We start from the raw sequence: 27,824 nt of genomic DNA, 5'->3' as shown, positions 1-27,824 counted from the left end.
CCCGGTCGCGCAGCCGCGCAGCGCCGGCCGAGGGAGCCGCCGGAGCCGCCCAGCGCGGCGCGGCCCTTCCCCGCCGCGGGGCCGGGCTGGGCCCGGCAGCACCGGGCTGGGCAGCAGGGCAGGGCCGGGCAGGGCAGGGGGGCTCGGCGGCTCCGCGGCGGGGGATGCGGGTGCCGGGCGCAGGATGCTGTGGGGGGTGGGCCTGGCGGCTCCGCGCTCCTGCGTGGCGGACCTGAGCCGCAACCGCAGCCTGTCTCTGGGCTGGTGCGCGGGGCCCGAGGAGCCGCCGCCCGCCTTCTATGGGGGCGAGATCGTCGCCTTCCCGCTGTCGGGCGGCGGCGGCACCATGGCGGCGCTGGGCTCCGACTCCTGGTGGAAGAAGACGCTGTACCTGACGGGTGGAGCCCTGCTGGCCGCCGCTGCGTACCTGCTCCACGAGCTGCTGGCCATACGGTGAGGCTGCGGGGCTGCCGGGCGGCTGCGGCGCCGGGGCTGCGGCGCTGCGAGACAAGGGCGCTCCCCGCGGGGCCGAGGCGGCGCTCCGAGCCGCCTGCACCTGCCGGGCCAGGTTGGCGAGGTCCGGCGGGTTGGCGTCTCTCCTTCACCGTGCTTTTGCCATTTACCTTTCCTTTCTCCCCTTCCCCCGTTTTTCCCCCACTGGCCCTTTGCAGCAGCGCAGGAGGCGGCTCCGCGGCGGGCCCTGCGCTCGCCCCCACAGGTGGCCCGGGCTGGGCCCGCTCGCTGCCTCCGGCCCCGGGCAACCAAAACCTGCAGCAGCGCCTGAAGGGCTGACGAGAGTGTTGCCAGGGCCGGGATTTCTCCTTTGTTCATTTAATGCACCGATGTATCACGCACCTGGCCGGTGTTTTTTAATTTTTGTATTTATTTTTTTTTTTTACAGGAAAGAAGAAGAGCTCGATTCGAAAGATGCTATCATACTGCATCAGTTTTCAAGGCCTAGGAATGGCGTTCCGAGTTTATCCCCGTTCTGCCTAAAAATGGAAACATACTTGAGGATGGCTGATTTACCCTACCAGGTACAGTAGGTGCAGTTTGCCTTTGCCTTGCAGCTCTCTGTAATTGCGTGAAATGGCACGTAGGCATCCTGCCTCTCGTGCACCCAGTCTGTCTCACCCAGGGAGATGCAAACATACACCTACAGCTAGGTGGGTATGCCAACACTTTTATGTCTCCAATTAAATTTGGTGTATAACCTTTAAATATATGGCTTGAATAAGATTATCTGGAACAGCTGTAGATTTAACTGGCAAAGCTAAATCAATGTTAAGAGTTAACTAGGCTGGAAATGCTGAAGTGGGAGAATGGTCTGGAGTTTGTATGATACTAAATAACACCCCAAAACTAAAGCAGAACACAGCTTGATCGTTGAATTTCACCTCGCTAAAGACATCAAGGTTAGACAGCTGCAGGTTCTTGTTTTTCTGGAAGCCTTATCTCTGAAGCTTTCCCGGGGAGAAGTGCTTACCTTTTGCTTCAACTCCCATGGCTCATGATTCCTCCCCAGTGAAGTGAGACAGGATTGCTTTTAGAGGTCATGAGTATTGCTCCTTGATTGGGGTTGGGTGCATCCCATGCCATCTTCCTGCAGGGAAGCCTGAATTACTCCAGTGAATGAAAGCTGTGAGAACAGACACTTGAATCTCACTTGAATCTCAATGCCTGTTAGCATGGAGGTCGAGTTGGGACGCTGCAAGTGTGGCACACATCTTGTGGTGTTGGCAAGCTGTACAGCACACAGGCTCTTTGAGACATGGGATGGTTTTCTTCTTTTGTGTGTGTTAAGCACTGAATGCCTTTAAGATGATAAAAATAGTGATGATATATATAACTAAGACCTTAGGTAGAAGAAATGTTTGGGGTTTTTTTCCTTTTTTGTTCTACCTCTGTTTTTCTTAAGTAATGTAAGTCTAGCATTTTACTCCATACCAAGGTATTAGGAAGAATGTTTTGTATAAGTCAAATGTTGTACAGCGGAAAGCCTACCCTATTAAAACTCTTTTTTTGACACATTTACCATTGATATTTAGCTTCATATGTGACTAAACTCCTTTACATTGGAAGAGAAAGAAAGTCTAATAAGTACATTTTGCTTAATTCTTTAAAAGCCTGAGTTTAATGTTTTCTTACAATTCAGTGGTACTTGAATTAGATACTTGGGAGTACTAGAGAGGAAGACTTCCATCCTGTGGCATATATTTTCCTCATTTAGGTTTATGGAACTTTCAAGATTCTGAAGCTTGAACATGTCCTTGGAGCAGGAGGGCTTTGTACACATTGCTTTTATCAAAATAATTTGGGTAGAAATTGTATGGAGGGGATGACTCTTGGTGAGATCTGTTTTCTTTCTAATGGCAGCTGATGAAATTCAAAGGTTTGTGGTGGTTATGTTTGCTCTGATGGAGAGTAGCTAAAGCAAGCTGCATTATTAAAGATGGTTGTGACAGGACATGGTCAATTCTGAAAGATAACACAGCATTTGTGTGATTCAGGATGGAGTCATTTAGAGAGCTCATGCTGGTCAGAAATCACACAGCTTTTCGGAGAGACGAATTTCCAGAGGGTTATCCTCTCCTCTTTATTTGTTGTACTGAAGGTCAGCATTGCTTTTTGGTGTTGCATGTCTCTCTGTCCCTGCTCGCTAGCTGTGGGTACACTAAACTGACAAGAGCATCAAAATCAACATTCGTACCTTCAGCTGCTTCCTCTTGTCCCTTCCTGCACATGCTTTTCTGTGCAGCTCGGGCTGAGCAGAGCTGGCCTAGCTAGAGCCATGACATTTTAGTTTATTTGGTTTTAACTCAGCTTGGTTCTCCACATGCTCTGTGTGCCATTGTGCAGGAGCAGGAATGCGTCGTGCGGGTGCTGGGAATACCAGGTTGGTGCTTTTAGCTATGATGGCTTCCATGGGCTTAAGGTGCTTGTGGGGATAGTGACCCTCTGAAGGGTTTTAGAGGTAAATTTGGTGGAGCTGAGCTTATGAGCTGAGGACACAGCTCTTTTTTCCTGGAAGAAGCAGGTGTCGTTTCTGTCCTTGTGTCAGGAGTATGGTGCTGCATTGGGCTCTGCCAGATGGAGGAAAGTATGGATGCTGCTGTGGGATTTAGTGGGAGGGGAGCTGAAGGGGGCACTGTTCTTGCCTGGAGTTTCTTACACTCTGCCTATAGACTTTTATTTTGTTCCCTCATGACTGTGTTAGGATGCTGTAGGTGACAGAGGCATCCGATGGCTGCCTGGCAGGCAGCAGGGTGGGTGTGTAGGGGGCTACATCCAGGAGGAAACACCTTGCTTCCCTGCACACTGGCAGTGGCTGTGAGGGAGGAGCACTGCAGGTGGCAGCTGGTGCTCATCCCAGGAGACCTGCTGTGGTCATCACCTTGCTGGGGAGGGACTGCTTTCAAGGGAGGGTTATGAAATGGAGTGAAGAGAAGACAATGAGATGCTCAGGCTGCTTTTACACTTTTGATTCCTTGTGTTTATTGCAGTGCATGAGACTCTTGAGTATTGTGCTTTGTGTTATACAACATGCTTTAATGGCACATGAGGGTTGGAGTGACATATTCCTACCTTACTCTCACCTGAACTTCTCACAGCACATGTGCTGTTGTCATGTGCTTATGTTTTCTGGGATCTGCCTCTCTGTGTGTGAGTTTCCATGAAAAATGATTTGGGCAGCCACACCCCAGCTGGGCTGTCATAATCCCTAGCTGGGTTTTCAAAACATTTTTGATGCTTTTCTTGGTACAGCTTGCTTTGAAAGAGCCCCGTCTGTGTGCTCATCAAGGTCTTTTGGGTATTCCTTGATTTCCTGAAGAATATGAAGAGCTGAGCCTTTATGTAATCTGATAAATAATTAGCACAGCAGGAATGTGCTGTTTTCATGCCAGGTCTGTGGAAATGGCAGCCTCCTTAAGAAAAGACATGAGTAAATGTAAAATCATAAACAGGAGCAATTGAAAACATGAAATCTAATTTCTTCTGCATAGTATTGTAAAATTACCCTAGAAATACCTTGCACCATTCTTTTTATAAATTCCTTATAAATGAGGTTCTGTTGAGCTATTGTTATTGTTGCTCTGCAGGCACTTAACGTACTGTGAATGAAAAGGGATATTCTTTTGATTTGCGTTTGGTTTTTAGTAATACCATAGCTCTTTCCTGCTTAGCAGCTGGAATAATTTTTGAGTGGAAAATTGATAAATATTTGATAGCAATTAGTATCAGCCATAAGAATGCAGAGGTTTCAAGCCTAAAAATGTCTGTTTGAGAACAGTGCATACAAGAACAGTATAACAGATTTCTCAAGAGACGAAGGTTTTCTAAGGTCACCAAAAGATATTTCCTGTTTTGTTTGATAAACCATATGTAATGAAACATGAAAATCTTTTTAGGCAATGTATTTATCTGTATTAGATATATGTGCTTGAAGAAGCTGAGTAATAACAACTTGTTTTTTTGTGGGTTGCAAATGGTATGGACTACAGTAATTGCAAGATGTAATAAACACGTCTTCAGGTCCAGTAGGTTCTGCAAACCACCAGTGGTTATGGAGAAGAAGGGAAATATCTTAATGGAAGAGCTTAATGAAGATTAAGCCAGCAATGCTCAGTATCTTCTAAACACGCTGTGTGTTTCCAGGAAAACCTTGTGCTTCTGTAGTGAAGTCACAGTGAAATAATATAGAAATGTATCAGTCAGTTTCAGTGCTGGAAGACCATTTTTGGTGAAGGAAAGGTCTCATAAGGTGGAAGGGCAGGACAGTGCTCTCAGTTTCAGATGTTCAGCAGCTTTAGAGCTTGTGTGGTGGAGTTGGCCCCCGTGTCACCCACACGTGCGGGTGGGAGGGATTCAGGTGCTTTATTCACCCACGCAGGGGTGTGGTGGGTGAGACATGGAACCATCCAGTGTCCCTACCATGCTGTTTGTTTGGGCACAAACCCTGGAGGAGGCTACAGCCAGAAGGCACTGTTTCCCGCAAGTGTTGCCCATTTGTGTTTATTTGGAAGGGAAGAACCTTTGGGAATGGCTACGTGATCCTAGTGCATTGCACATCTGCATTTGGAGTGGCAGCCAGGATGCTGGCGCTCTCAGACTGAGGGGGAGGCGTGTTCTGGTGTATGCTCCTTGATGCCAGAGCACCTTAATCCATCTTAAGTGGATTCAGGAAGGATAAATACTTGAGATCCAAACAAATCAATCCAGAGCTGCAAACCCTAAACCTCCAGCAATTAGGAGCTAGGTCCTGAAATGCTTGGGGTGACTGCCAGAGCCTGAGTGCAGAGCCTTTACTGTTCAGCTTTCCGTGCTAGGAGTTTTCATTCACTAAATAACAGGATGTGAGGATGGGAATTACAGGAAAAGAAAGATTGTGCCTTGTGTCTCTGCCTTCAGGAGTAAGAGAATTGAAAGCAAATGTCTGATCATGTTTTGGCAGCCAGCACTTCCTCTCATGCTTGTTACACGAGATGGAAATTCTCTAATCTGTGTGATTCACTTTTTCATGGGAAAATCACATTGCCGCTTCTGTGTGAGTGCTGTGCTGAGCAGGTATAGGAGTATTCAGCAGTGCAGTAGTGCTGTGCTCTACTGTGCTGGGCTCTTGGGAGACCCAGTTTGTCCTTGGAGGTAATGCAGCCATCTGAGCTGGGCTGCGAGTTTATTTTTTTTAAATATTTTTAACATGAAATGTGCAGATGTGTGCAGGAACTGAATTTAGTTGTGAGTCCTGTGATTTAAAACTTGTTTAGAATAACAAGCCAAATCTTCTGGGAGATCTGAGCATCTCCAACCCTTAAATAACCCAGGTATCTAAATAATAAATAATACAATTTAAATGACATTCAGCATAAAGGTATGGAACTCCTTGCAAGGCCTGGAAATAATTTTATCTGAATTGTTATGTAGGATAAAGCTGCTGCTGTGGTTGAATAGCCACTGCTACTCTAGGGTGTTAATTAAAAAAAAGATTTGTTGGATTTGTTCCTTTAAAAACACAGAAAATTATTTAAAAATATTTATTCTCATTGAAACAGAACCTGAAGGGCTTTTTTTTTGTTTTTCCTTAGAACTATTTTGATGGAAAACTTTCACCTCAAGGGAAAATGCCTTGGATTGAATACAATCACAAGAAAGTATCTGGCACCGAGTTCATTATTGACTTTTTGGAAGAGAAACTTGGAGTGAATTTAAATAAACACCTTGGTCCCCATGAAAGGGCTGTTTCCAGAGCTGTGACCAAAATGGTGGAGGAGCACCTGTACTGGTAAGCTTGCATGGCAAAGCTGGCTGTGTTCTTGTGCTGTCAGATGCGTCCCTGAGCTTGGGCCTTGACACGAATGCTTCTTTTCTCTTGCAGAAATATTGGGTACTCAGTTATTAACTTCACAACTTTCTTCATCCAAGGAAAATGATGCTCCTTTATGTGTATGGTGGTATGAGCCAGGGATAATTCCCTTGAAAAGTTTTGCTGTGTAAGCAAGGTAAAGTCAGGCCCTTGGACTGCAGCTTTGTAGAAGGAAGCAGCAGTGGGCTGCTCCTCTGTTCAGTGTGATTTCTGTATAGGAGCAGCCTTGTTAATAAAGACCAAAAGATCAAGGTGGCTGATTATATATGTGGTTTGGGGGGGTGTAGGGGAATGAGTCCAGTGTTTGTGGTGAACCCAGAATATTGTTTTCTTACTTTTACTGATTTTAATTACATGTGAGTGATTGCCTTTCCTGTAACACAGGATACTCCTGTTGATATGTATTGGTGACAATACTGCCAATTGATAGTGTGCAGTATTAGTCACAATATCCGAGAAACTGAAGTATGTATATCATTGGAAAATACAAATAGAACCTTTCTGGTACTTTCTGCATTTTACTGATACCTTTGAAAATAATATCTGTTATTTCCTCTGTATTTTACATTTCAGTCCTTTTTAAGTGCCCTTTCCAGTTTGGGCGTAGGGGCATCAGGTGGACATGCATCTTGGATGCTGCATTTGCTGCCTTAGCAGGCACAAGGCTTTCTCCCAATAGTTTACTTTCTAATATGCATTTAAGTCCTTGCTACACTAAGTTTTGCATTTGCACATTTTTTATTCAAAACAATGTGTGATTTTTAAATTGAATGCATTTTCCTGCTTTTTCTTTCACGTTTTGATCGATGATCAGCAGCAATATGTGTACATGAAGTTGTTAAAATAATTTGTAGTGTCTCCTGAGGACAATTTTAGCACTCAGTAATTAGCAGATTGAAGTGATTTGGTTTAGAAATTAAATTGCTGCCTTCCAAGAAGTGTGGCCTTCATCAAGTATACCCATCTGCAGTGTCATAGCCTCCCAAACATGATACAGGCAGCCTGTAAATTAACTTTGTTTTGCTTCATTTTTCCACCCTCAGTTATTACAGCTGCCAAAGGGAGGATGAAGTCTTTTAGTCCCCTAATGCTTCATCTCCTTGCCTTAGTGTCAGTTGTTCCATGGCTCATAGATTTAACTGCATTAAATGTATCATTACTGATGGCAGGCTTATGCTGCTGTTGTGTCTCAGTTACAAAGTGCTTTCCTCTGTGAAGCTGTTGTCCGTCCGTCCAGGCTTTCCTGGAGCTGGCTGGGCACTGCTGGACATGACATAGGTGAGTGTGGAAGACAGGTATTGCAAATTCAGGCACTGGCCCAGAGAAGGAGGCATTAAAACAGGTGGACAAAGTTGCATCATGAACAGAGTTGTGCATGCCTGGCTGTGTATCCCTGTTGCCTTTCCTGGGCAGTCACACAGCTGAGTTCCTCTAAGGCATGTATTTTTGCTGCAGTGCACTAAAAAATCCAACTGTAAGTCTTACTGTATTCCCTTCTGGCTGTACCAGAGGCTTGATATGTTGGTGAGGTTATACCTTGCAGATTCCTTGTAGCAGGCAAAGCCTGAGCCATGAGGTGTTGCAGTTGTACTGCTGTAATTCCTGGACCATCCTCTACTTACACCAGAGTAAAATTAGGCTTTCACTGTGTAGACCATATTTCTCCTTGACAGCGTTGCATCTGTGGTTGTGGGATCCCTTCACATCTGTCCCTGAACCTGCCCACTTCCCACCAGAAGCTTAGGGTTTTTTCTTGGTGTCCTCGTGCCCCGTGGTGAGGAATTTGAAACAATAATTGCTTTTCTGCAGAATAAGGAGTATAAAACCAAGCCTCCAAAGCAGGGATACATAATGTGACTCCTACTGTTTCATTGCCAGCAGCATGCAAGGTAGCTTCATCATAAATAAGTAATACTGTAGTACATTTGTTGGACAAAGAAGAAAAATACATCCTGTGGTGTGCTGTCTCTGGGTGGAGCTAATTGCGGTGCTCAGCATTTCCTCCAGAAATGTTTCGTTTTGCCAAGGCAGTGGCTCATCAGCAGTTAGTGCCTCTTACATGTGGAAGCAACTGCCCTGGCTGGAGCTGAGAGCAGTGTGGGGCTGTTGAGAGCCTCAGGTCAGGTCTGGACACCATCTCTGTGCCCCAGGCTGTGGCATCTGGCAGGGCTCAGGCAGAAAGACAACAAGCGAGTGTGCCTATTTCCATGCTGGGGTTACAGCATGTCTCTGAGATGCACAAGATTGATTTAGAGCTGATGCTGGAGCGCCAGTCCCTGGAGAATGCAGTAAGCCATTAGGCTTTTGCTGTGTTTAGTTGGCAAAAGAAAAAATAGTCCTCTGAGCTGAATGGGTGTTGAGGCGAGCCAGCAGTGAAGAGATGGAAACGAAATAATTTTGTGACTCTCACCCCAGGTCCTGCATCCAACACTGACCTCAGTCATCTGCTGTAGGCTTGCTCTGAGTCACCTCCGCTGCCTGCAGTGACCCATGGGCCTCCAGAAACCAATGGGGCACCCACAGCCACCTTTGGGGAATGCGCAGGGATTTGGTGTAACTGCAGCACATTTATGGGATCAGCCTCTGGTTAAGAGAGGTCTGATTCACACTTCTTTCTGGAACTGCCATACTGGGCTTGACAATACTGCTGGGATTCAGGCCAGGCAGCTCCTGGTGCCCGTAGGGCTAGCAGTCACTGTGAGATGCTTTCTGTCACTTCGATCTCAGGAGGTGGATCTTAGGTCAGTGACACTAATGTGCTTAGTGAGAGCATAAAGCCTTGAATATTCGGCTTAATCTGACAAACTCATTAGGTTGGTTGAGCTGTATGGTCAAACACAACTGTAGTGATTTATAAATGTGTGTGTATGTGTATATACACTTAAAAATATACTTGACTTGTTCCTTGCTTTGTCTTTCAAAAAGCAAGCATCATATGGGATGAATGCTTGAAGTACAGGAAGAACATGATATGAGATTACAGATGAATCTGACTTTGGTCAGTATTCAGACGTCCCACATGTTAAAGTACTTTTATAATGTAAATATGTTTAAATACATCAAGGCAATTTTAAGGGCAGCGTCTCTCCTACTGCAAATAGTGATGAGGCTTGAATGCAGCTGGTGGCTTAAAAGCCAGTTGCTTTGAGTAGTTGCATAGGAGGTAGTGTTTCTCCAGCTGATTGTGGAATGAATTTGTTATAATCCTTTTGTATATCAAGAAATTCTAGTCTGCACAGGTTCAGATAGAAAAAATAACCCCCTGTTCACATCCTTGTGAATGCTTTCCCCGTGCCTTGAAGTTCAGACAGTTTAAGGATAATCAGGCAAGTTGCTGTTCATGAGTCACTTTCTTCATCTCCTTGCCTGATTTACGTATTGAGGCCAAAGTTGCTGTTACATTTAGACTTCGTATTTACTTCACCTCCACAGCATTGCTCTTTAATGCATTATTGTTTTACTGATACTCTAAGATTTGTACAGATGTGCTGGCACAAATGTGAATGGTAATGTTTCCCAAAATGCTCTGTTCAGACCAATATTTAAAATAATTATGTCATCCCATGAATACTTTAGTGTAAAATGTATTGTTGTGCTGTACTGAAGTAGATTATGTAGACTACTCAATTTCTGGCATTTCCTAACCATTCGTAATATTGATAAAGCTGCACTAATACAGTCTGAATAGAGGAGTGATGGGTGGAATTAAATACTAAGAAGCCTATTTTGATAGAAAACACAAATTAATGAACCCTTGAATAGAATTCTTATAACAAAGTGCTTGTTAAGCCAGTTTTAAAAGTGTTTTTAATTCTCCCTGAATTGAAGCTTACTTTTTCCTTGTTTTGTCTACTCAGAACCATAACATTTTGGAAGTAAGCTCTGTGATTGTCTATTTAGCTGCCTTCATTGCCCATATAAATTTAAGATTTGAGACATGTAACAATTGTGCTCATTCAAAGGGACAAGCAGATGTCTTAAGATTTGTGCTTGACAGTTTAGCCTAAGCAGGATTACCTAAATCCTGTGTAGTTCTCCATTGCTGCCCTGGTCATTAAACACCTGATCTGATTTTTGCCTCTTCAGACCCAGAGACCACCTCTGTCAGAGCAAGTGAGCTCTGGGGAAATGGATTTTTATGATAAAGTATGGGCCAATTGGCTTTGTGGGAAACCTTGTTCATTCTGTTTTATGAAATAAAAACAATTTTTGACATGGTTGATCACTCATAGTGTGATGCCAGCTCACTGGTGTGGTTTGAGTGAGCAGTAATGATGGCATGTCTATAGGGTCAGGTTTATTCTTGTGCAACTGGGGTGACTTAAAAAATGCTGCAGTGGAGTTCCTGTGTTCTTTTTCTGTTTTGTTTTGACTTCTTTTTCTTGTTCTCCAGGCCAGGCCTGTTGTCCTAAAGCAACTAAATTGTATTACAGAGTTGCCAGCTGAAGCAGGTCAGGTCCATCCTGGGGAAGGAGGGTCTTTGCAGCAAGACAGAGCAGTGCTTTCAGAGATCAAGTTCTTCTTAGCTTATTCAAATAATAAATAATAACTTAGAGATTAGGAGAAGAACTCATTCAGAACAGGATTGTGGAGAAGGACTTGGGGACTCTGGTGTATGAAAAGACTGGACATGAGCCGACAGTGTGAGATGGCATCCTGGGCTGCATCAAGAGAAGTCAAGGGTGGTGATTCTCCCCTTCTGCTCTGTGTTTGTGAGACCCTACCTGTTTCCAGCTCTGGAGTCCACGGATAAGAAAGATCTGGACCTGTTAGAGCAGCTCCAGAGGAAGCTGCAAAGATGATCAGGGGACTGGAGCACCTCTGCTGTGAAGACAGGCCAAGAGAGCTGAGGTTGTTCAGCATTGAGAACAGAAGGATCCAGGGACACCTTGTTGTGGCCTTCTTGTACTTAAACAGGGCATATAAAAAAGATGGAGAATGACTTTTTATATGGGTAGATAGTGATAGGACAAGGGAGAAGAGTTTTAAAGTGGAGAGATGTAAATTAGATGTTAAAAAGAAGTTCTTTAATTGAAGGATGGTGAGGCATAAGTTGCCCAGAAAATTGTGGATGCCCTATCCCGGGAAGTGCTCAAGGCCAGGCTGGATGGGACCCTGAGCAGCCTGATCTCATGGGTAATATCCCTGCCCACGGAGTAAGCATCCCTGCAGTGGACATCTAGTTGGAAGTAGATGATTTTTAAGGTCCCTTCCAACCCAATTCATAGTATTGTAGTTATTTCCTGGTGTTCACATCAAGACTTTTTTCTAGTCAGAGCTGTACGTGCCGAAGAGACCTTGTCCTTTGGCAGGCCAGTGGAACATGACTTCTGCAACATTCTGCTCCATAGAGTGCCCTTATGCTTTCAGGCCAGCCTTCTTTCCATTTGTCTTAAATCCTGTTTTACTGTTGTTCCTGGAACAGGGCAGTCTCACCCCACATCTTCCAGACAAAGTCAATGCTTTAGGAGTTTCACTAGACTTTTACTGCTGTGTTTGTGGTTTCACATTCCTGCTGTGTTGCTGTGCTTCTGCTGAATTTTTCTCTGATTCAGACTTTGCATTGGTGAAACCTGCTCAATGACTTGAGTTCATCCATCAAGTTTGGAAAACCAGGACTATGCAGAACACCCCGTTCTAAAAGTGGTGTTGGTGCATGTGCAATGTCAACAGGATGCTTTTGTTTTAATTATATATAGTGCCAGAGGTTGTGGAATAATCTGTTGAGGGTCAAAGCCATCAGTAGCAGAGCCAGGTGCATTTTTGTTCTTCCCCGTTTATACATTTGAAGCAAAACCTGTACACACCGCACTGTTACTGACTTCAGTGAAACCAGTTAGAGCAGAAGGCATTGAACTGCAGTGGATGATGTCAGTTTGATAAAATGTACATTATCAAAAGAAGTCACAGGAGTTCTCCAGGAGATACTGTTTTTTATTTTCCTTTCCTTTCTTGAATTAGGTGAATCATATCAGCACTAAGGAAATTATGTGGGGTTGGAAGTATGTACAGTGATAAAATGGAAGTCATATTCCAAACTAAAACAATGAAGCCTTGGAATGGCTTGGATTGGAGTATGCGTATCAATTTCCAGTGTTTCTGAGATCCTGCAGGCTTCCTATGTTTATCTTACCTACTTTGAGATGTCTTAAGCCATTTTTCCAACAATCCTTGAACTTGATGACAAAAGTTCACATATATGGTCTTTTTGGTTTATTTGTAATTTCTGAAGATGCTGGATCTTAAAAAAGTTAATGTTTCTTTTTTCATAAGTTTCTGGAGCAACAAATCAAGATATGTTTGCCTATAATATTAATAAAGACCAAAAACATGTGGGAAACAAAAATTTAAGCTGATGAGACAAATTTTTATAAAAACACATTTTAAAATAATATTATTTGCCTTTCAATAAAGGATGGAAGGCAGCAGAGTCCTTTAGAAATCTCTCTCTCATGAAATCAGCATTTTGAAGACAGGAAAAAGTACAGGAGAAAACCAGCCCAATAACCACTACCTCTTAATTTTTTATATTTTATTTTTAAAAGAATGTGTTATTCTTAGTTTTCAAGTAGAAGAGAAATCTTTTGAAAAATTACTGCTTCAGTATTTATGTTGGAGCAAAGTTACTGCTTGTCTAAGTGTCAGCAGTATAGAAAGGAGAAAGGTTGGTGAGAAAGATTGATTTTTTAGGGGGCTGTTTTTTTTGTTTTGCCCAGGTCTGTGCAGTGAGTCATCTTCAGCTAATAAATCTGTTTGGCACTCCGTTTCATTACATGAGTTTAGCAGAATTCTGCAGCTTTTACTTCATGTTTCAACACAAATCTTGTTTTCTCCTGAAGTGAGTCATGATCTAATGAAAGAATAAGCACTGGGCAGTCTGCCTAAGTACTGTAAAGGGGGTTAGCTCTGCTGGCACTCGAGTTTCCTCAGAGTGTGCTGTTTATGGAAGCCACCTCTCCATCAGGGCAGTGAGTGCTCACCTGCCTGACCTCTCTGCGAGCCTCTGTGGAGTGGTGTTGGGCTCTCTGGGGATCACACTGCTATAACTTGTTTCTGCCTCCTTCTAGGACTTTAGCTTATTGCCAATGGGTGGAAAATCTTCATGAGACACAAAAGATGGTTTCGCTTTTTGGCCCCTTCAGCGACTTGCTGAAGTGGATCTTTTGCCATCTGACCAAGGGAATCGTGAAGCGGGAGATGTACGGTCACGGCATCGGGCGCTTCTCGGAGGAGGAGATGTACACGCTGATGGAGAAGGACATGCGGACTCTGGCAGGCCTCCTGGGTAAGGTACAGCGAGCTATGGTGCTCTGTTCACAGCCCCTCTCTCCACAGGGTGGAATTGACCTCCAGTACTTCCTGACAGCTTGATCACACAAATCAACTCACTTTGGCAGAAGCTAGAGGCTGTCATTTAGTGCCTTCCTTGCTCTGGCAGAGACACAGTTTCTTACCCCACTGTTTGCTTCCAAATAGTGTGTCTAGAGCCGTAAGAGGTTTCCCTCTCTGAGTACAGTATTTGTATGTAGAGTAGCAAAACATGGCCTGCTGTTTTGGAAGAGCATTTAGCAATATGATATTAGGAAAATGTAGTGTTTAGTTCTGCAAATGAAACCTCTTATTTATAGCTTTTTTGGGGCTAGTGTGTGTCATTTTTATTTCCTGGTTGTATTGCCTTTCCTGTTTTTTATTTGTGGCTGTTTGACAGATTGTTATGAGGCTGCCATTTGAAAACCCTTTGCAGATGTTATTTTAATGAGCTGAACTTTGTTGTGTTTGGTTGGTGTCAGCAGCTTTATTCAAAGCTCCCAGTAGGAGATGGTTCTGTGCTGTCAAAATAGGTGTGTTTAAGATTCTTGGTTGTCTTGGGTGGATCCCATACAGTTAGTCTTCAGGTTGACTTCACTTAGCTAGAATTACATGAACCTCATTGCTGTTGTGTGGCTTGGATTGAAGTATGCTCTGGAACTGTTTTGCACTGTGCTTCTTGCCTTCTGCTCCACTGAGAGCTTAGCATTATGTGCATCTGTGAAAATTTTGAGGAATTGCTTTGGTGCGGGTTGTCACTTTCCTTGAGCTTGTGTATTTCTTATGTGAGAAACCAAGAGAGAAACCAAGAGAGATGGTACCTGTGTGTTGTTGCCTGTAACAATTGCTTTAAAGAGGTGGCTGAGTGGAGGACAGAAGGATGCCTCCCTGCCCTGTGCTCCAGAGGGAGGACCCACTGCACATGCTCCAAAGAGACAAGTGTGGAGTGGATGAAAGGAACAAGCTGGGGAGAGCCCAGCAGAAGGCAGAAGCTGAGTGCTTGTTAAGAAAGTGAAGGAAAAAACATGCTTCTGGACTTCCAAGCTGTTCTGGAAAGGAAGGTATTTGCAGTGGACCCAGATGTAAAATTTTGTGTAACTTTGTTTTCTGAAACAAACCTGTTGAGTTGCTGGATTGGGAACAAGGTGGAAAAAAACCCATGACGTGCATGGACACAACGGGGAAGGGGAAGATTTGTTGACAGCTCCTCTTTTGACAGCACTTCCTTATGCTGCGTTTTGTTTGTTAACAGAAGCAATTATCTATTCTAGGGCCTCTTCAGGGAAAATCTGTTGTTTGGAGATGAAGAGGTCCCTTTTTTTTGAGATGGAGGAAGGGAGGGAGCAGTTCATTTTAGAAGAGGAGATCTGGTCATACCTGCTGAAGAGCTGTGACCATCTCCAGGTGCTCTTCTCTGTGGGACTACGGATGCTGTAGTTTTGAGATTGGTACTGCATGGCTCCATGCTCATCCCAAGGCAGAGTGGGGTTGGGACAGGAGCCGGAGCAAAATCTGTCTGTGACTTAGCAGCTCAGCAAAGCCCCCTGGTTCTGGCTAGACAACTGTCAGACTGAAAGGAGTGGCAGTGCATATGTCTGTGCTATAGTCATCCCTGTCTGCCAAGAGCAGACAGAACCTTCAAGAGAAAACTAAAATGTGTGCCTTAGTACCTGTAAAAGTATCTTGATTTGCTTATTTCTCTGGACTCAGATTTGTAAGATTTCAAGTTCAAAGGGATCATTTAATCATCTAGACCGATCTCTGTGGATCAGACTGCTTGACTGCTGTTTTGAGGCCTGTGCCTTTTTGCTGACTTGGGGATGGCTTTCTAAAAGCCTTCCAGTTTTAATTATGAGATTTCAGCAGGTGGAGGTGCCACCATGTTTTGCTGACGGATGTTAGTCACTATCTAAATCTGTTCAAAATTGGACTTGTTTTAAGAGTTTAAGAGAATTTGTTCAATTCTAGCCTGCAGACAGATACTCTTCCTACTTCTTTCTCCCTTCCTGGGTGCCTTCCTTCCCTGGGAAGGTAAATGCTATAATCAGTCTCTGGCTTTTGTAGAAAATACACTGGAAATCCTCAAGCATTTCTTTACTATATCAAAATTTTAATTGTATTATACATATGTTAGCAGCAGAGTTTTTCTTCTTAATTCCAGATTTTTGAGAATGTGCCTGTGTACTTCAAAAAGCCGTGATGGGCATTTGCTGTATTCCTGTTATTTTATTACATTACCAGCTGAATATTGTCCATTGTTTTCATCTTCCCCTCTGAAACAGATGTCAGACTAGTCAGTGTGCAGTTACATGAATCATTGTGTTTTCCCTTTTGATTGTTGGTGAGTTTGTCTATTTCTCTGTAATTGCCTTAATTTTCATTTACATTAGTATGCTCATGTTTTCTCCAGCCATCCATTTATGGTTGGATTTAGTAAGTGCGGCCTCCAGGTAGTATCCTGGAATGGGGCCAGGAGGTGGGATGAAGACTTCCAGCCTGACCAGAGGCTCCCCTGTTTCAAAGGGGGAAGGAGAAGGCAGGCAAGTCAGCTTACTGCCTGCACAATCTTTGTGAGATTTCCCTCCGTATATATGTAGGCAAGTGTTTTCCCAGAAGAGAAAGCCGTTGGGATTTTGTTATCTTAAGAGCTTAAAAATGATGCCTATGGTGCAGAATAGCTGCACGTACCAAACTGTAGCTGTCAGCCATCAGGAATATCAGATTAGTGCTCCCCTTTTTTAATAGGGACCATTCACATGGGAAGAAGAGTAACTTTTAATTTTAGGTGCTGCTTCCAGAGAATGATAACTTTGCAGCTGCCAGTTCTTATGACATTAATTTTGACATTATCACATCGTTGTTGCTTTTTAAAAAAAATTTATTTCTGAGAATAATTTTTTTATCTCCCTTATATCCACTTCCCTGACAGGCTCCTCCAGATATTATAAACCTGAAAATTGGAAGTAATCCCACTGTGATAAATCAGCCTGTCCCATTGGTATCACCTTTCTCTCTGTCCTGCAGTCTTTAAACCACAAATGTAATTTCCTTGTGTTGTAGTAGTTTCCTACTGCCTGGTAATAGTGTTAGAAAGTGTGGGGAATGAGCACATGAATTAGCAACATATAAAAATACACATTTTGGTAATTGTTTAGAAGAGGCAAGTGAATGACCATAAATCTGTTGGTGCCCTCCCAGCTGTCTGCCTCTCAGGCTCTTTGGTAGATGGGGGTCTTGAGCAGGGAAGTGAAGTGAAGTAGATCTTGAAAAGCATTTGATACTTTGGGGAGGGCAGGGGTGCTCAGTGCTGGAAACTCAGAGGTTGGACTAACCTGGATGTGAGCCTCTGAAGTTAGTTAAGTGTCCTGTAGCAGCCTGCAGGTGCTGTACCTGCCTCTGTGGGAGGGTTCAGGTCTGTGTCCCACAGACCTGCTTCTTGCTGGGGTTTCTTGACCCACTGTTGAAGAAGCTGCTTTGGAATCCTGTGGTGCATGCATTTGTAAACAGTGGGGTTGTGTACTCTCAAATTCCTGGGCAGTACAAAGTTGATCCAAGTCCAGTGTGACCAGGTAATTTAATTTCTGTTGGATTAGACAGGGGATGCAGAGAGGTGTTTGAGATGATCAGTGCTACGACAGCTTGGATGTGACAGACACTGGGTCATCTTGCCTAAAAACAGACACAGAGATACCTGGTCTATCAGAAAGTCTTCTGGACCGAAGTTGCACTGGAAATTTTGAGAACAGATTGGAAAAGGTGGGAGAAAATGTGCACAGATGCTGTATTTTGTGGTGCAGCATGACTTAAAACCAGATTTGGAGCTTTCTGATCGGGCAGTTTTATTTTCTCCTCTTGCCCTTCGTTTCAGTGCGCCTGAAGGTGTGGGGTGTTGTGCCTGGGGAACCAGAGTGTGGGATGGTTTAGCCCTCACTCAGAGCCTGCTGTAGTTGTAACAAGATGGAAATGACAGTTTTCTCCCAGCACAAGATCACTATGGATTGAATTTCCAGACCCAGTTGTATGGTGCTAAATTCCTAGTGCTGGCACATAACTGTGGTTCAGGGACCAGTTTTTGAGCTGTGTTTGAGATGGATGAGTGCTTAGGTGTCAGATAAATACCAAAAAGACACAACATTTACCCTGTACAGAATTTGCAAACAATAAATTGATGGGACTGTGGAAGAGCTGGGGAGAGTTAACTGCATGTTCAAATGTCATCTGACAGGCCAGAGAAGGTTATTGTTACTGGCTATTCCTGAGCACTGTTTTGCTGTGCTCTTGTGCAGGGGATTGGCAGCATTCCTTGCACTGTGTGGTGGAATTTGATGCATTTTACACTGGACAGTTCCTCTGGACTTGCTCAATAAACCTAACATTGAATAACCTGCTGAATTACAGGCAGCTCAGAAGAATGTCCCGGGGAAATGGATATATATGTCCTGGGGATAACTGGATTTTGAGAATTCAATTAGGTACCACATTTCACAAAGTTTATAGCACTTTGGGCCGAGGCAGGAACAGTGCAGCCAGCTAATCTGACCTCTGCAATACTGCATGTTTCACTGTGTGCTCTGTGTATGGTTTTTGTCCCAGGTCTCCTGCCTGTGATGGGAAAACAAGGCTATGGTGGATATTTTATTGCAAACAGTGTCTTTGAAACATATTTTTTTCTTCCCTTTCTTAGTTAGATGAGTTAGTTAACCATCTGTTTGTGCCGTGGTGGCCGTTTAGGACCATCATGACATTGGGGTGCCCAGAGAGGTAAGCAGAACTGCTGTGAGGAGCAGACATGTCCCTCTGCTGCACCAGGCCAGTCCCAAAGGGCTGCTCTTTCTCTTGGTGCCTGCATGCCTGACATGCCTCTATTTGATTTCTACCTGTCAGGGGTCAGTGAGGGTGAGGGCACTGCAGTGGTGGTGTGTGAGAGGGCCTGTCCACTCCTGCCTGTGGCTTTGTCCTCTTCCTAGAGATGCAGGTTATTTCTGAGCAGTCACTGCAGGTGCATCCATTTCATCCTGAACTAATCAGTAGGGAGAGAGGAAAGCTGTGGATGTGACTTTTCTTTTTTCCAGCTGATTGGATGAGTAAATTGAAACTGGATCTACATGAATGAGACGTAAAGGGTGACCAGCTTCTTTCAGCAAGTTCATGATTTTGAATCATGGTTGAGCAGTTTTGGGATTGCACCAAGGCAAAAATGGTGTTTTCAGGCATCTTGTAGCTGCAGAGCAGGTTTTAAATGCAGCACGAGTACAGTGTGTGAGCACTGCCAGCTATGAGGAGCAGAGGAGGTTGCTTGCCCAGTGGTGGCTTTGTAATTGCCTGGTTATAGAAGTCTTGAGCACAGGGGAAGCTTCAGTAATGGATTTCACCTGTTGAACCCTAGAAACAGCTTTGGAATCCCTGTCTTTGAACAAGTGAACTTTTAATTGGAATTATTTCAGTAAAATATACTAAAGGTGGAACTTTTTTTTTTTAATTTGGGGAAAAGTGACATCCAGTCAAGAAATATTTGCTGTTCCATTTACAGGTGACAAGAAGTACATTATGGGATCAACTGTTTCCACTGTTGATGCCACTGTCTTTGGACATCTGGCACAGGCAATGTGGACATTACCAGGGACTCGACCAGAGAGACTAATCAAAGGTAAGAAAGCTTAAGTGATCTCTGATTAAAAGCTCTTGGTGGCTTTTTTTTTTCTGTGTTTAAACTTTGAGTACCTTGGAAGGACATTTTGAAGACTGCAGTACTTCAGCAGACTGTTCTTGCCTTCAAATGTAGCATATATATCCTGTAATGTTGTTTTCTCTTATTTTTTTTGTTTTCTCTTCAATATTCTACACAGTCATTGCTTTTATTTCTGTAAAAATCTGTATTATTTATTTCTTGATCTTTTTCCTGTTCAATATGGCAAAGCCTTAAAGCCTCTAAGGAGTGAATGCTGGGTAAAGTATGAGAAAACAGAAGAACAGCCATTAGCCAAATTCTGCTGAGCTGAGTACTTTCCTTGATAGCAGAACTGCAAGTGCTGTTGTATAACTGAAATCACAGCCTTTGCTGTTCTTGAAGATGCCAGACAGGGAAGAAATGCAGCTTGGCTTTGGAGTCACTTTGCTTTTGCATTAATTGGAAACCAACATATCCCTCCTCTCCACAGAGGGTTGTTTTTTGGTTTGGTTCTTTTTTGTGGGGACATATAGATGTTAAAGTATCTTTGCATCCCTTTTCATAGTAAAACCACACATCATGAAAAATGGGAAGTGCTAAGGAGGGAAAGGATGTAAAAGAGCGTAAAAGGAATGAATCTGACCTGTTGACCTACTCTGTGCAAGAGAGCTCTGCTAAACCTGTGGTTAAGAGGCACAGACTTACTTGTTTCCTCAGATAATGAGTACTTGAGATGAGGATATAAATATTGGCTGTGCAGTTCTACCTCTTGATGTCTGGGGCATCATGGATGAAATTCTCAAGGGCTCATGGCTGTCTAGAAGGATTGCTATGCTTGTTGAATTAGTTTGTCTCTAATGAAAATAAATGGAAGATAATAGATTGAAATACCCAGCCAATGTGGTTGATTCTCTGTGTATGTCAACCTACTTATGCTGTCATGAGTACAGGTTTTAGATGAACCTCCCCTTCAATATGCTGTTATTTCTCTCTTCTTTGAGTGTTTTACAATTCATTTTGTAAGCATACATGTACTTATGAACAAGGCATAAGACACTAAGGCTGGAAGCAGTAGGAGTGAGCCAGTGGCCATATTAAATGTGAATTTATGTTGCAGTCAACGCTGCCATCTGGTGGTGAGAACCCCACATTCACTGTGTTTAATAAGCAGATTGTGCCATCTGTAAGATCAAATTCTGTCTTCAGGAACCAGGTGTTTGCAATCAAGCAAAAAGTTCTACTACAAAAACCTTACAGTGTTAGTGTTTTGTCTTGATTTCTTTCTGTAGAGGTTGAATTTGGGATACTTATTTTGTGTGAACATGCATTTGTGTTTATGTCTGCATAATCCTTCTTGTTATATGTGGTTACATTAAAGTTAGAAACAGAGCTGCTGAGAGGATTGATGGCATCTTGGAATTTTGAAATTTCTTTGGAAAGGCCCTATGCAGTTTGTTTCCAAACACAGCTAATGTGTTTTTGCATCATCAGGTGAGTTAGAGCATTATTGGCTGGATATATTTACTGAAGTTTGTTGTGTTGCGTTGCAGGTGAACTGATTAACCTTGCTATGTATTGTGAAAGAATAAGGAGGAAATTCTGGCCAGAATGGCACCATGATGATGACAACACTCTGTATGAATCTGAGGAAAGCAGCGAAGCAAGCAAAACTTACTCCCCTTTGCGGGACTTCAGTTTTTATTCAAGGACAGAAACATTTGACGAGGAAGGGAACAGTATTTCCCAAACCCCTGACACAGATTACACTGGACACTCTCTGTTTGACTCAGATGTGGACATGGATGAGTACAGAGATCATGAACAATGCAAGTGATAGTACAAGTGTCTCCCACTGTGCAGATGAGTTGTTTCTTGGGATCACTGATTTGTTTTCTCCTTCAGGTCAGGAAGAGGTTTATACCACTTTGGAAGAGACCATTGTGCTTGATTCAGCTGTCACATACTGCTTGGACTATTTCAACCATATTTCGTTTTGTGTAATTGTTCAGGTGGACCAAGGTAAACACATTTAAAACACACGTGGGCAAAATGGAGGTCTAGAGGGCAGCAGGACCTTTAAATCTATTTTTGTTCATGTTCAAAACCAGATCCCCCATCCAAGTGGGACGAACTTCTGGGAAGTGGAGCATTTGTCACAACTGGTTTGCGCTGTTATCTTATCTTTACAGCAGCGAGTTGAGGACAAAAATGGAAGAGATATGACTGGCACAGCTTTCTTCCATGGAAGAAAATGATTGATACTGTAATGCGAAGGCCCTGGCAGTGTTGGTTGACTGCCATCTCTACTTAAGGCAGTGGTGTGCTGAGGTGCATCAGATTCATGCAGCACCCTGGCCTGTATCAGCAGTAGTGTGGCCAGCAGGAGCAGGGCAGTGATTGTCTCCCTGTCTCAGCACTGGTGAGGCTGCACCCTGGCTCCTGTGTTCTGTTCCAGGCCCTTCACTACAAGAAAGTCATTGAGGTGCTGGAGCATGTCCAGAGAAGGACAGTGAAACTGGTGGAAGGAACTGGAACACAAGTCGTGTGAGGAGCAGCTGAGGGAGCTGGGGGTGTTCAGCCTGGAGAAAAGGAGTCTCAGGAGAGACCCTATTGCTCTACAAAACTGCCTGAAAGGAGGGTGTAGCAAGGTGGGGCTTGGTCTCTTCTCCCAGGTGATAGGATCTAGGATAAGGGAAATGGCCTCAAGGTGCGCCAGGGGAGATTTGGATTGGATATTGGGAAAAACTTCACTGAAAGGGTTGTCAAGCATTGCAACAGGCTGCCCAGTCACCACCCCTGGAGGTATCTAAAAGCCACATAGATGTGGCACTTGAAGGACATTGTTTGGTGGTGGACTTGGTAGTGCTGGGTTAACACTTGGACTTAGTGATCTCAAAGGTCTTTTCCAACCTAAAAAGTTCTGTGATTTGGTGAAGTTTCAGGGGAATTTTATTTGATAGCTACCTGTACTTTGGATGCATATATTACAGGATCTGCAGGAAAGAACTGCTCCCAGTTCTTTTGTAGACAGTCAGGGAAGGATGGAGGAAAACATATTTCTACAGAAAGGAGTTGGTTAGTATTTCTTGTTCTTTGGTGAAGGCTGAAATGACTACTCTAGAATATGTTTATGCAGAGGGAGATGTCAGTGTTAACTCATCTGGAATGTGTGTTTGTCAAATTTCTTCTGTGTTTTTGAATTATTATTATGTTTTTACTCCCTGCCCATGGCTGCTGTCTGTTATTTCTAGGCAAGGCTAATGGGGTTTGCTGCTATAAGTCTGGTGTGTCTCAGCAGTGGGTGCTTCGTGTTCTTTACCAACAGACATAGCAAACCCATGAAGGTTACAAAGCAGTTTGAGATATTAGTAGGCATGGGATGCTGCGTAGTTGCAAGATGTTGGCCCGGGCAATTGAACGCTTTCTAGCTGCCCAGGAAGGTGCTTCAGGGGGTGCTGTGCTGGCTTGCAGTGCACAGTCCCTAAAGCTGATGCATGGGAGGAGGTGAGATGGGACAGTTCCCTCAGCACTGCCGTGTGTGTGGGGAAATGCAGATACTGAAAGCATGACCAGAAGTGAATTTAAGTTGCCTTTGCTAGCACATCTGTGGCTCTGGATCTCAGAATGATATCACAGGTTCTGACATGCTTCATGTTCATGTCTCCCTAAATGCAGGTTAGAGATGATAATAAATCCATTGGATTTACTCACAGCTTTGAAGTTAAGCATGTACTTCAGTGTTGCTTGGCCATGATCAGTTGATTTTAGTAGAGAGAGAGCATATCAAACATACTGAGCTGCTGTGTTTTTAAATATGCATATAAAATTGGGTATTTGACTGCAGACTTTGTTGGTGGCCTGTTTTAATTACAACTTTCTCAGTGATTTACAGTTAGATGAATCAGGATCCCTCAGCAAAATTTTTATAATGTGTTGTTTGTACCAAATGTTCTAGGAGCAGATAGGGCAGACAACTGCTTTAGGATGTTAATTGTTGGTTCTTGTAGTGAGTCTGGAGCTTGAAATAACTCCAGAACTGAAACAATAGCTTGCTCCCTGGCATGCTGGAGTGCCTTCTGCAGAGGAAAGTGCCTGCTCTGGGGAAACATGGTGTTAGCCATGGCTTTGAAAGCAGGGACACCGTTGTCTGCACTGAGGCCCCAGGTCTGTTCATGCATGGGAGCCACTGCAGTGAGAGCTGACCAAGTTTGGTGTGAATTCACATCTGTTTCCACAGTTCCCTATGCATGTCCTTGGAGCCTGTTCCAGTCAAGGTTGTGGGCAAGTATCATTTGCAAAGGGAACCAAAACCAAGGAGGAGGGTATCATCTGGGTTACTTGGGACCCTTCTCAGGAAACTAAGCACAAGAAATAGGGCACAAGAAGATAAGTCTTGGGCTTGAAAGGGCAGAGGTGATGGCCTGAAATGCAGAGTAACTCCATGGCCAAGTCAGGAGAGATTTTATCTGCAGAAATGTAGGCATTGATATTCTGAATAAAAGGAATCTGCATCAAAAAGCTCCTATTTAAAATCATTAGGGTGTTGGAAAATCTGAGGGAGGTGTTCTCACTCATTTACTGATGCATGTTTGAAGGCTGTGCTTTCTCCATTTGTTAAGCATTGTAAGATGTGCTTGCAGCAGATGAATCCCAGTCATTAAAAGACCATTAAAGGATGGTCAGACCTCTTTAAAAGGATTTAATCATGCATTTTCTTTTGAAAGCTGTCTTGGTAAATTGTTGTGGGGAACAAACAAACAAAAAGTTTAAAAAATAAATTAAGAAGTGTTCATTTATTTTGGTTTGCATGGGAAAAAAAAAGATGTGTTTCCTTAAAAAGGGAACTATTTTTTTTGACTTTCAAAATTTTGCTAAAAAAACAATGTTTTCTTAGTCCTGCAGTCTTTTTTTTTTTTTCCCATTCCATCATATCTATTTTTAATATTTTTGCTGAGGGGCTGTACAGTACTAAAATAGTTAGAGAGCATCTTTATTTCCTTTGGGATTTTTTTTCCTTTTTCTTTTTTCCCTCCCTCACCAATCAGAATTGTGAGTGAGTCCATTGTCGGGATGCTGGAGGTCCTGACGGTGCTGCTGGCGGGGCTGGGGGTCAGCAGCTGTCTCTGCAGCCGTGGAACCTGGGACAGCTGTGGATTGCCAGCTGCCCTGCAGGTGAGCTGGGACAGTGGCTTCTGCCAGGAGCTGGAGGCTGGTGGACGCCAGGACATCATGTCTGAGGTCACACAGACCACATAAGGCTTTTCCCTGGCTGGGGATCCCTCTGCCACAGCCAGAAACTCACTGTGGGTTGATGTTAGGAAGGGTTATGGGGCCCTTGATACGAGAGTCGCATGTCAGTGATGTCTCTGAGAGCGTCACAGGTGCCAGCACCACACCTGGTAGCAGCCACAGCCCTGGCCCAGTTTGGGTAGATGCTGGTGCAAGGTACTGGCAGGAGGAAACTCTTGAGGCTCCTGTGCACTGTCCAGCCCCTCTCAAGGTAGGGCAGGGGAGCCCTTGGATGGACATTAGACAAGGCAGTGGAGAAGAGGACGGTGGATACAGGGGGTGTCCAAGTGGTGAGTCCCTGCAGGAGGACTCGGGCTGTACCTGTGGCCTGGCTCATGCCACTGTTCCAGTGGATGGGTGGGATACCTGCTCTGCTTATGAGCTGCAGCATGAACCCATATCCTGGTGAGGAGACAGCACTGCTCCTCCTGGTTACTTTACCTTACATACTGCCAAAGGCTGGGTACTGCCTTTGTATTTCCATAGTGCTGCTTTAAAAGAATGAGTAATTGGTCTGCCCCTCATTTGCCAAATGGGAGTTCAAAGCGAGCCCTGTATTTCCAGTGGAGTTAGGTTTGAAGCAGTCTGTTGGGTTTTTTTATGTGAATTGCAGTGTTTGACTGTGTGACACTCTGTCATGTCAGAAGAGATTTGTTTACCCCTGTCGGTCTCATTGGCTCTGTCAGCAGAGCTCACTGTTACCGAGTGGGGGAAACAGGCGCTGGGATGTATAGGTCCTACAGAAATCCTGCAAATGTGGTGTTTGATTTAAAAACCAAACTGAACCTGATGTTTCAGATCTGGAGGACTGTTTCCATCCAATTATAGCACTGCAAGTAACACATTTTGATCTTTAAAACCTTGGCAATGTCCCTCCAGATCTATATTCTCTTTGAAAAAATACTGCCTGAAATATTTCTGCAGCAACAGTTCAGGCACAAATTTGCTTTTGTCAGTGATGTCTGCTCAAGTAATCATGACAGTTTCATACTGTTTTCCTTGAAAGGCCTGTATCTGTCAGATGCTAAGCCTTACAAAATATTGCCTGCTGGAAAAAGCGTGTTATGTGCAGATTTATGCAGGGCAGCTCACCAAGTGAAATTTCTGTGGCAGGGGATGAATTCAAGTGGGTCTTGTCCTTAGATGTTTGAGTAAGAATTTGAATCTGTTTTTTGACAAGTAGCTGTTTGGCCTAACCCTCCTAACCTCCCCAAATACCTCAAAATTATGATTCAGGCATATGATACTAATAAAACAAATTATGCCCTCTAAATGCAGAATTAAGTTGGATGGTCCAGTAGCTGGGATATGGAAATGGGTACCCATAGGTGTGAGCCATGCCCATACATCTCAGTGCTGTGATCTGGGGGAGCACGCAGGCTGTGCTGTTCAATCCCACGGAACCAGAGGACTAGAGGTAACTCTGAATGGCTGCAGTGGCTTTCAGCAGTTGATCAGTGCTATGTGCCATCCATGTATGCTGTGCCTTGGGTATTCCTTAGTGCTGGGTAGACTGTGCAGGGGCTCATTTTGGTAGCTGTGGCTCCTATGAGGCATCAGCCTGCTGTCATCCTGTGGCTGAGCTGCAGAGACAGGGGTCTGTTGGGGCGTGAGCATTGGCAGTGAGCAGAGCTTTGAGCCTGTTGGTGAACGTGGGCTGTCGTGTTGAGCTGGTGTCCTGTGGAGAGGGGGTGTTCCCCTGCACCACGAGTGTGCATTTAATTTTCAGGCCAGTGAGCCCAGTCTTCACAGCTTTGCCTTGGTGGAGAGAAGGGTTGCAACATGAATCAGCTCCGTCTCAGTGGTTTGGGGCAGTCCTCTCTTTGGTGGCCATTGGGGAGGGCTTCTTCTGTGTTCATTCCCTGTGGAGGTGGCCCAGTGTGAAATACTCCTTAGCAGAGGTTTCTGCAGCTCTCTGAGCAATTTGGAACATTTTAGTCTGTGTACAGCACAGGAATGCCAGTCACTGAAAATACTGCCTGTCACTACAATGTTAAACTCTTAGTTCTGTGTCCTGGTTGCAACACTCCCAGGTTTTTCAAGGCTAAGTAGATCATTACGGGCTTTTGGTCAGACTTCAGTGTAAAAAGGTTTGTGGGATTTCATGTAATGATTTACACATTCAGCTCAACAAGCTAAAGCTGAAACATATGCTTCCAAAAGGCATTCAAGTTTTGTGGAATAAATAAAATCCCGCTTCACTTTGAAGTCGTTGACAAAAGTGCCATTTGCTTCAGCGGTGCCGGAGTTTCCAACAGAGCTTCCAAGTGACCCCGAATTTACCACTTCTCTCTTTCCTGTTTAATTATACTTGGGAAAAATTTTGCTTTATTGGGGACAGTAAGGCAAATAAGATGTGACTGTTGTTCTTTTTTAAGCTCCCTAAAAAAAGTACTTTTTTCGGCTGCACTGGTCACATTGGTATTTTCACTGACACTATGATTGTGTGTGTTCTTCCCTCACTTCTTAATTTGTTCTTCTGACTTATCTTACCTTAAATGTACAGGTTTTTATTTTTCAGGATACTTGAAGAATGCAAGTCCCAAAGACAGGGGTGTGCAATCCAGCAAGAATAAAGTATATGTAGATGTGTATGGGCAAGGGATATATCCAGCTGGCTGCAGTGTACAAGGTTTAACAGAATGAAGCAACACATTTCTAAGTGGGGACTCTGATGCTGTAGCTGCATTATGTTGTTTGTCTATGAACTACACAAGACATACATCGTTTTAGCACTGTTATTACTAGTTTATAAAGCCATATTTAAAATTGTACACTTAATTGTAACATAACTTTAAATTGTGCACTGTGTTGATCAATGTACAAATATATGAAGATCTGTATATTTTGTCTTTATGCTGTATGTCATTGGTGTGTAAATTATAACTCATGGATCTAAAATACCTTTCTGGTTCATGTCCTTATTCTGTGTCTGTGCTTTCTGTAGAGCTGTGAACAGCTGAGAGTTGCTCTCTTGAGAGTGGGGATTGCCTGAAACTTTAATGTCCAATCAGTTAAGCCCTCATCTCCCCAGGCAAATACTTTAGCTGCCAGCATTGTTTGGATGGAGTAATTCTTTCAGTGGTCCCCTCTCCTCTTGACACTGACAAAGGATTTCAGGGTATAGCACAAGAGGAAGGACTGACATCAACTGGGGTGTGAGGAGGGGTCCCTGCTCTCGTCACTCTGTTTTTATGG

The 27,824-nt window shown here is 43.9% G+C and overlaps 1 protein-coding gene across 1 annotated transcript; it reads left to right on the top strand.

The window, feature by feature from the left end:
- FAXC (failed axon connections homolog, metaxin like GST domain containing) lies at positions 1-27,529 on the top strand. Its single transcript, XM_063389695.1, has 6 exons — positions 1-453; positions 902-1,037; positions 6,084-6,280; positions 13,429-13,646; positions 19,200-19,316; positions 20,888-27,529. The coding sequence occupies exons 1-6, from the start codon at positions 185-187 to the stop codon at positions 21,169-21,171; spliced, it is 1,221 nt and encodes a 406-aa protein (XP_063245765.1). The 5' UTR covers positions 1-184; the 3' UTR covers positions 21,172-27,529.
- Positions 27,530-27,824: the final 295 nt, after the last annotated feature.

The sequence above is a fragment of the Prinia subflava genome, chromosome 2 (assembly GCF_021018805.1).
Source record: "Prinia subflava isolate CZ2003 ecotype Zambia chromosome 2, Cam_Psub_1.2, whole genome shotgun sequence".
Classification (NCBI taxonomy): Eukaryota; Metazoa; Chordata; class Aves; order Passeriformes; family Cisticolidae; genus Prinia; species Prinia subflava.
This window is presented reverse-complemented; position numbering and strand designations above follow the sequence as displayed.

Excerpts from the sequence above, each read along its gene's own strand:
- FAXC (XM_063389695.1), top strand. The coding sequence starts at position 185 with ATGCTGTGGGGGGTGGGCCTGGCGGCTCCGCGCTCCTGCGTGGCGGAC. Across the intron at positions 454-901 it reads CACGAGCTGCTGGCCATACG|GAAAGAAGAAGAGCTCGATT; the intron begins GTGAGGCTGCGG and ends TTTTTTTTACAG. Across the intron at positions 13,647-19,199 it reads GACTCTGGCAGGCCTCCTGG|GTGACAAGAAGTACATTATG; the intron begins GTAAGGTACAGC and ends TTCCATTTACAG.